General features: G+C 40.3%; 1 protein-coding gene across 1 annotated transcript; it reads left to right on the forward strand.

The window, feature by feature from the left end:
- Positions 1–305: 305 nt before the first annotated feature.
- On the forward strand, positions 306–7660 carry GIP (gastric inhibitory polypeptide). The gene is made up of 5 exons (XM_072646141.1): positions 306–402; positions 1493–1639; positions 2557–2646; positions 6648–6736; positions 7532–7660. Exons 1-4 carry the CDS (start codon positions 317–319, stop codon positions 6733–6735), a joined length of 411 nt encoding a protein of 136 aa, XP_072502242.1. The 5' UTR covers positions 306–316; the 3' UTR covers position 6736; positions 7532–7660.
- Positions 7661–9820: the final 2160 nt, after the last annotated feature.

The raw sequence follows: 9820 nt of genomic DNA on the forward strand, positions 1-9820 counted from the left end.
CTCTGACATTGGCTGTGAGACCCTGAGCAAGTCACTTAAATTCTCAGTGATCCAGATGAGTCTCTAAGATTAAAATTAACAGAACAGTTGCTGATATGGTGGTTTCTTCACCTATACCTACAGCTGCCTACCACTGTGAAATCACAGATCCAGACAGAAAATCCCCCAAACTCCAGACTTAGTCCAGTCTCTGCTGCCCTTTCTACCCTAACCCCTCCATAAGGCCATAGCTACTACTCTGACCCCATTCTCAGCTCGGCTCGACTCAGTTAAATCACAGCCCTTCTCTCTTGTCTCAGGAAACAGGACTGAGAAGATGGTGAAAGTCAAGGCTTTTTCTCTGATGCTGTTGCCTCTATTCTTGGTAGTAGTGAACAGTGCTATGGAAGAGGCTCACTTCAGGTAAAGGTATCTCTTGCTTGACAGAGTAGAGAGAAGGACTGGAAGTATGACTCCATCTTGGGCTTCCTCACAGACACCTATTTGGCTTAGAGAGTGAGAATTTAGTGACCATAGATAAGAGAAGCCCAAGGAAGTAGTCTAGCAAAAGTCTCTGAAGGATGCTAATTGAACTATTCTTCTTCCTCAGAGGATGAGGCCAGGGTGGGTGGAGTTTAGGCTGCAGGCAGGGAGATTGAGAATAGACATTTGGAGGAATTGTCTGATAGTCACCTGACTGAGGAAAATTGGAATATCGCTTCTTGGAGAACTTCAGCTAGCATCTATTTTCTATTTCTTGAATGGGTTAGGTTGGTGAGTTGCCTTTCCAAAGGTAAAGAGATAAACTACAGACTTTTTTGGGGGGGTAGGGGAGGGCGGTCTATATAGACTGCATCATTATGACTGTCTATCAAGGAGCTGAGTAAGGCAAGAAAGAAAATGGAAGTGTGGCAGAGGTGATCAGGAAAATCCCTGACTTACTCAACTGGAGTACCTCCAGTGGAGTTGGACATATACTCTGCTGAGAGACTTTCTTCTTTCTGAGATTATTTAGCAACTCCTTATAGCTCCCAATTGAAACAAGAGTGATTCTTGTTTCAGGGGAGTGATTCAACATGAGGGGAGGAGGGGAACCTATATGAGAGGTCCCACTTTCTTCTAATTTCTCCTGCCTATATCACAGCTTCCACTGGAACCAAAGTGATATATTGAGAGAAGTCCCTGGGTTGAGAATGAAACTCCATCTATATCATATCTCTGACAAGATATTTGGGCATGAAAACACATAGCCAGTAAAAATGAGCTCAGTTTGTTTTTTAATGGGTCTTCCTGAGTTGTTGTAAATATTTTTCTCCTGATTGCTATTGACCTTCCTTTCCTTCCTTCCATAGCTTTCCCTGTCCTTTCTTCCTCTCTCATCTTCTATCCCTCTCTTCTTCTATCCCTCCCCCTGATCTGTTCCCTGTTCTCTTCTTCTTGATCCTCTCTTGATTCTATTTTCCATCATTTCTTACCTCTCAGCCCCACTGAGTCGCCTCTTCTCACACTGTAGGCCTCACCCCAAAGTTGGTGGCCCTTGGGCTCGAGGACAGCGCTATGCTGAGGGGACCTTCATTAGTGACTACAGCATCACCATGGATAAGATCATGCAACAGGACTTTGTTAACTGGCTGCTGTCCCAGAAGGGGAAAAAGAACAAGTGAGGAGTTTCTCATCTCTTTCCCAGGGTCCTCTAAGCCCTTGCTCCTCTACCTCACTGTTTCCCTGGGTCCCTCCTCTTCCCCTAGCATCTCCTGGTTCCTTTCTCACAGTGTTCCCCAGTTCTCTCACTTTTTTTAAGTGTTTGCTAACTTATTTTTCCTTTTAAAAATTTTTAACATTATTTTTTTTAAATTTTGAGCTCTAAATTTTCTCATTCCCTCTGATCCCAGTCCTTCCAACATCTTGACAGCCCAGTCCCTCTTTTCTAGTATCCTCATCATTTTCCCCTGGAGTTATCTCTCTTCCTCACCTTTCAGCTCCCAACCCCATTATCTCCACCCTTTTCAGCCCCTCATGTCAGGTTGGACTGGTCTTGCCCTTAGAGCTCAAACTGTTGTCAGTGGTCCTCTAAAGGCACCCTGGAGAAGAGCCCTATCCACTTTGCTTCAGTTACAGCTCTGATTAAGTGAAATAATCCAGTTTTGGGGTTGTACCAAATTGCTTTTTTCAATACTGAATCTACGTCACCACTTTTAAAGGGAGAACATATTGAACTCTCAGGAGTTTACAGAAAGGAGAAGGATATTGAGGCAATACGAAGTGTAGCACTCTCAAATTTTCTAATGGCAGGAAACTTTGGGAAGAGGATAAATCAATCTCTATTCTCAAGGGTTCCCTTTATCACTCTTCAAGACTGGTCTTAATGTAATTGAGGGTGTCCTCTTTGGGGGCCCTGAAATTTGTGTAGTGATAATTGAAAAATGAATTAAGGAATTGGTTGGGTGAAGGGGGAGATAAGTCTGTGAAGGGGAGACAGAGATATTAGGAATTGAAAGGCCACTTGACTAAAGTCACCCCCTCCTTTCTAAACTGCAAAACTCAGCATTATCTACTCTCTGACCTTTGTCTTGCCAGCTGGAGACATAACATCACTGAGAGAAAAGCTGACAGTACGGGACTAACGAACCAAGCCAACTGGGACCTAAAGAACACGGAAAACTGGAGGTGAGGTCAATGTCTTGTAGAAAAGAAAGAATAAAAGATGGAGATTCTTGGGTGTGATTGGAAGCACAGAGAGCCATTATGACTAAATTTCTACCCTCAGTACCCCCTAATCTCTGGGCTGAAACAGCTCCTTGAGATCAGGGACAGTTTTTGCCTTCTTTTGCAAATATAGCACTTACAATTCCTGGCACATTTGCTAATAATAAATGTTTGCTGACTGACTGGTTCTTGAAATAGACATTCAGTTTACTGGGAGCTCAAAGAGGCTCTCGTTTAGGAAACCTCCAAGAGCCAGGTCAAGCAGGCTGTGTAGCACAATGGAGTTAGAGTCATAGGTTCAAGGTTTGAAACCTGGCTCTGCCACTTATTACCTTAGGGACCTTGAATAATCTACAACTTCTTGAAGTCTCGAGTGTTGGTCTAAGTAGTCTCTAAAGGTCTATGACCCTATGATGATGGAATAATGATGGCTAGGATGGAGTTTTGTGTCAGAGCTTCCAAGAATGGAGAAACTCATCCAAGAAGTCTTATAGCATCATCTGATTTAGAATTCAGAAGAACTTTAGAATTCACAGGATTATAGATTTAGAGCCAGAAGGGATCTCAGAGATCATTTAATTCAAATGCTTGTTTTACAATCTGTCAGTCAGGCAACAAGCATCTTTTGTCTGCCTTTCCTTTGGTTTGAACTTTTACAGTAGGTATAACTTGCTGCTGGGCACAGAAGACACAGAGGAAGGACAGAACACAGCCCCAGCTGACTAGGAACTCTCAGCCTGATGAAGAAAAACAATCTCAGTCCTCAGGGAGTTTCCAGTCTGATAGGGGAATCAGAACACAGTTAATAAGCACTTATTGCTTGCCAGGCACTGTGCCAAGTGCTAGGAATACAAAAAAAAAGCAAAAAACAAAAACAGGACAAGTCCCTGCCTTCAAAGATCCTACATTCATTCTACTGGTGGAGACTAGGTAACTACAAGATAGGTATGAAGTAATCTGAAAGGGAAAGACATTCATAGCTTGGGGGGGAGGGGCTTCACAATGCTGGAAAAAGTTTTCTGCAGAAAGTAGGATTTGAGCTGAATCCTAAGGAAGTCAGGGAAACTAAGAGGCAGAGGTGAGGGGGCAGAGCATTCCAGGCATGAGGGATAGACAGGAATAAGTATAAAGGCACAAAGAGGAGAGAGGGAGTGACTGCCACATACTGGAACTGCCAGTTAAGACTGTGTAGCTGGATCTGAGTGTGTAGAAGGGAATAAAGTTATAAGAAGACTAGAGATACAGAAAGGAGTCAGATTATGAAAGGCTTTTAATATAGAACAGGTCTTCATATTTGATTCAAGAGGTAACAGGGAGCCACAGATGGAAATATTCACGTTTTTTAAAGAAAGATCACTTTGGCAGCTTAGTGGAGGGTAGATAGGAAAGAGGAAAGACTTAAGGAAGGGAGATTTGAGGAAAATTAATGCCAGGCAAGAGATAATGATAGAATGAGCTGAAATCATAGTTCTATATGGAAAGGGGGATATATATATATATACACACACACGTGTATATATATATATATAAAATATATGTGTGTATATGTATGTACATATACATACATACACATATACTCAAGTGATGCTGTAAAGGTAGAAATGACAAGATTTAGCTACGGATTAGATATGTGGGGTAAGTATGAGGAGTTAGGATGAAACTGACGTTGTAAGTCTGCATAACTATAAAGATGGTGGTGTCCCTGACAGTAATAGAATAGTTTACAAGGGAGAGGGCTTGGGGTAGGGGATAGAAAGGCCAATAATGAGCTCTGTTTAGGACATGTGGAGTTTGAGTTGCTGATGAGACATCCAGATTGATATGTTTAGAAAGCAACTGATGGAGCCCCTAGGTGGCAAAGTACATAAAGGAGGACCTAAGTTCAAATTTGGTCTCAGACATTTACTAGCTGTGTGACCCTGGAAAGTCACTTAACCCTGATTGCTCCTCCAGAGACAGAGACAGACAGAGAGAGACAGAGAGAGAGAGAGAGAGAGAGAGAGAGAGAGAGAGAGAGAGAGAGGGAGAGGGAGAGGGAGAGGGAGAGGGAGAGGGAGAGGGAGAGGGAGAGGGAGAGGGAGAGGGAGAGAGGGAGGCAGGAATTTGGAGATTCCTGACTCTAGCTCAGCAGAGAGATTACAGCTGGATGTACATATCTGGGAATCATCTTAAAATCACCAAATGAGATAGCCCAAAACAAAAAGAGAAAGGGGGGGCAGGACAGAGCCTTGGGGAACACTCACAGCTGCACAGATGATAAGTGATAAGACTGAGAAGATGCAATCAGATGGACAGGAGAATAGACAGAAAGAAATGTAACAAAAATTCAAAGGGGAGATAGTAGCCAGGAAGCAAGGATGGTCAATAGTGATAAATGCTGCAAGAAAGCTCAAGAAGTATGAAGATTTGAGTAGAGCCCATTATATCTGGCAATTAAGAGATTATTGGCAACATTGGACAAGACAGTTTTAATTGAATGATGAGGTCAGAAGCCAGATAGTATAGGAGGCTGAGAAGAGAGTGAGAGGAGAGGCTCTAATTATAAATAATTGAAGATAAGACAGAGTAGAGATGATACTGGGAATAATTTGCTGGAGATGTCAGGAGGGAATTGGAATCACAGGTACAAGTAAAGAGGTTTGCCTTAGCAAGAAAAGAGCCTCACCATCTGAGACCAGAAGGAGGAGTTAGTAGAAGAAATTGAGCATTGTAAAAAGAGAAGGATAGAAGGGAGAGCTCTTTGTAAATGGTTTCAATTCTTATAGTGAAGAATTATGTAAGGTCCTCAGCTGAGAGAGTGGGGAGAGGATGCCATAAAAGGATTGAGGAGAGATCAGAAGATTATGAATAGTTGCTGTGGAGAGTGGGATGGTGAATCAATTAAGGAGCAACAGAATGTTTGCCTTGTAGTAGTGAAGGTCCAGTTATGATTAGCTAACATACATTTGCAGTAGACCCAGTAAGCAAGGAGGCAGAGGGTAGGAATAATCCAAGGCAAGGCATGTGCAGGAATAGGACAAAGGTACAAGAGTTTCAGAAGTGGAGAATAGTATAGAGGTGGTTCACCAAGTGGCTGAGATAGGGAAGGAAGGAAAAAGTAGTCATTGGAAAGGATCTGGGAAAGAACTGAGAGATATTGCTTTTGAGACATTGACATATTGGAGGATGAAGAAGTACAGCAAAGAGTAAAAGCTTACTCCAACTAGCCAACCTACTCCCAGTTGTATGTGAGAGGAACTGAAAGAAAATGGTGAATTGTTGCCTATCCTGAGAGGAGAAACTTACAATGTTGCAAGGCTGCCAAAGTGCTGCCAAAAGTATTTTGTGAGTGTGGAACAATTCATGAGTCAGTCTGGAGGAGTGGAGAAGGAGCCAAGGGCTTCTTCACCTGTTAGTCACCTGTGTCTGTCCTTCCTGCCTAAGGCCATGCTAAATGTACACGTTCACCTTATTTTCCATGCCATAATAGGATGTTCTAAATATCTCAAAATTCAATTAAAAATTAATGTATTTTTTTAAACCGAGGGGTAAAGGGAATAGAGGTCATAATGAGGATAAAAAATAAATAAAGCCAGGGGTTGCAAAGCATAAAGAAAGATAGAATGATAATAGAAGTTTATAATCAGGTAAAGGACTGAGGCATGAAGATGATTTGACTAAGATCACACATGTAGGACTTGTTTTATCTCTCTGCAAACTTCTTAAGGACAGATGTCAATCAATCACCGTATAAGTATTTATTCAGCACCTGGCTAAGCTTTGGGGATACCAAGTCAAAGTGAAACAATCTCTGCCTTCCCTCTTGTCTCACAGAAATAACAGGTGTTCAGTAAATAAAGGCTGTTGAAGGAAGGGAGGGAGTGAGGGAAGGATGAAGGGAAAAAGAAAGGGGGAAGGAGGAAAGAAGAAAAACTAGGAAGGAAGGAACACTTACCCTGATCTCTGGGTTATTTCCTTTGCAGCTCCCTGTTTAAGGACTCCTTCTCATCTGAGGATCCTAAGAATAAGAGAATGAAGGAATTGGCACTGGCATGGTTGATTTTGTCCTAAGGTGGGAGAGTATTTTTTCTAGGGTCTCTAGGTTTCTAGGATCTCCCTTAACTAGAAACAGCATGGAGTAGTGGATAAAGCATTAGACTTGGCATCAGGAGGACTTGGATTCAAATTCTCACCCCCTCGTGCCTCAGTTTCCTCATCTGTAAAATAAGGGGTTTAGACTCAATGACTTCTTCAGTCCTTTCCAGCTCTAAATCAATGATGCAGGGATCCATTAGGGTAAGATTCTATTTCCTCTTCTCTTCCCCTTTTCCTCTCAAACTGCATCAGTGAGGCAAACAGTAGGGGATTATCACCCATATATGTGACACTTATAAAGAACCTTCTTTTCTAGGATTAAGTACTCCTTCCACTAACCCATGCCTTCTAATATTCTTCCATAAGTCCTCCATTAAGGATTTTGTTCTTTTAGCTTTGGGTTATGTCATGGCTACGTGTTTGTCCTATCTCAGCAATGCTTGACATATATATGACATAAATGACATACAATCCATACACTCCATCTGACAAAGGAGAGAGGATGCAAATATGGAGATGCAGTCACTGAGACAAGTTCGAACTCTTTAGCAGGACAACATTAGAGAATTGGGAGGGAATAGTGAGAACAGCACTAGGTAGGCTCAAGAGATAAGGAAAGGACTCAACTGAGAAGTGAGGGAAGGATGATCTTGAGTGTGAGAAGGACAGCTTGAAGGTGAGAGAGGGTATGACATGAGCAAGGGAAGGAGATATAAGGTGCATTCGTCTTGATGCAATAGTCATTGGTGACACTTCTCCCATTTTCTTCCAGGTTTAAATGATTCAGCCTAAGCACACCTCTGCACTTGATTCTACTGGCAGAAAAACTTCCAACTGATAATTCTGTCTATACTCTTCCTCACATGTTCCAAAGAGGAACCAATAAAGATTGAAGATGAAATGAATCTTGAGTGGTTTTGTACTAGGCTAAAAAATATATGATTCTAGTATTTACTGAGCCTCAAGAAATGGGCAAGAGTGAAAGAAGAGGAGGGGATGAGAGAAACTCATAGGATTTAAGGGAAGAAAGTCCTTATTCAGAGACAGATCTCAATATAATGAAGGCAAAACAACTAAAGAATTATTGTAAAAAAAAACCCCTCAAATTTGCAAAATTCAAGACATAACCTTAAATCGAGTACATAAATACAGTCCTTTGGGAAGAAAGAACAGGAGAATGGTTTTGGAGTAGGTTGGGGAATAGACTTGAGGTTTCTTCATTTTTAGTCTGGGTAGTATAGCAATTCAGCACCCTCTGTCCTCTAGAAAAGTTGGGAGGATGAAATGTTCATAGTACAGAGGACAGAGCACTGAATTTGGAGCCAGCAAATCTGAGTAAAAATTCCAGCTTTGACAATTCATTTAACTTCTAGATCCCTGTTTTCTTATCTAAAAATTAGGGGATGATCTTAAAGGTCTCTTCCAGCTCTACATTTCACAATTCTAAATCACTTGTTCCCCTCTGAGCTTTAGTTTTTTCATTAGTAAAATGAAGGGATTTATACTAAATGATCTGAGGTCCTTTTTGAGCTCTAAATTCAATGAAACATTTTAATCTATTGACTTCTGTTGTTCCTCTTTCTTTTCTCGTAGGATAACTGCATAACTATGAGCTTTCCCTAAAGCCTAGTCATGTGCCTTTTAGTTCTATATTATACTTGCCCTCAGTATTCAGGGTTTCAACAATGACCTTCATATTAGTGATTTCCAAGTACGTATCTCCAATGAAGTCCTGTCATCGGACCTCTAGTCCTATATCTCTGAGTGCAAAGAATTAATGAAAAGCAAATATTAAAGACTACATGCCAGGTACTACTAAGAGCAAGAAATACAGATACAAAAGCAAGACCGTTCCTGTCCTTAAGGAGATTACATTAGAATAAGGGGGGATTGTGGAATATTGTTTTATTACATGATCTGTCATTTTTATTTTTGTTTTATCAAATTGTTTGATCCATTCACATGTAAAATTTTGAGGGTTAGGTTTATATTTTTCTCCATTTGTTTCTAATACCATGGTTTACAATTCCCCCCCCTCTTTATAAAAACAGTATTTTGTCCCTTCAGTTATTTTAGCTTAACTTATTTTAAGGCTACTCTGTTCTCACAGGCTTTTATCTCACTTTCAACTTCCCATCTCCCTGCCTCCTAGCTGGTACCTTTTCCTCATTTTAGAGTTTTGTTTAACTTCTTTCTTCCCTTTATCTAGTTATTTAATTCTTCCCTTCTTTTTTTTCTCCCAGTTAAGTAGTCAAATAAAACCCCCTTCATTTCCTCCCCTTGTTGTTTTCTTCATTAGTTTTGTAAAATTTTCTTATATACACGTTTTCCTTTAAAAAAAATATTTGTTTCCCTTATTCTCTTCATTATTTACTTTCCCTTTCTGTCTGTTCTATTGATATTCTTTGATTCGTTATCCTTATTTAAACCCTCTTAAGTCTCAGTATTTCTCATGAAATTAGTTACCTATTTTGGGGTTCCTTTTATAAACAGGGTTTTTTGTTGTTGTTGTTACTGCCTTGTAGCTCTTGTCCCATATTCCCCCTTTTCTGTTGTGACTCAATAAGAATAGTAGTTCCTGAAGGTGATAGAGAGAATAGAAGTAACAGCCCTTAGTAGGAATTTTCTTATATCTCTTATTGTTTAGTTCATTACTATCCTTTGCCTTCCCCATGATCACTTTTTCCCACTTCCATGAAATTTCTCTGGATCCATGCTCTCCCTCTTTTCTGGCTGTCTATTACCCCCACAACATCTGATTATAAATTGGATAAGAAAACAAAACTTCACAATCTGTTGCTTACAAAAAACACACAATTAAACAGCAAAGACATACCACATTAATAAAAATGAAAAGCTGGAACAAGATTTTGCTATGCATCAAGTCAATTTTAAAAAGGTAGGAATTATAATCAAACTCTCAGACAAAGCAAAAACATAAATTCACAACATAAAGGGATAAACAAGGAAACTACTGAATGCTGAAAGGAAGCATAGACAACAAACCATTATCAGTATTAAGCTGATATAACCCCAAAATTTTAATATCTAAATCAATTAA

The sequence above is a fragment of the Notamacropus eugenii genome, chromosome 2 (genome assembly GCF_028372415.1).
Source record: "Notamacropus eugenii isolate mMacEug1 chromosome 2, mMacEug1.pri_v2, whole genome shotgun sequence".
Taxonomy (NCBI): Eukaryota; Metazoa; Chordata; class Mammalia; order Diprotodontia; family Macropodidae; genus Notamacropus; species Notamacropus eugenii.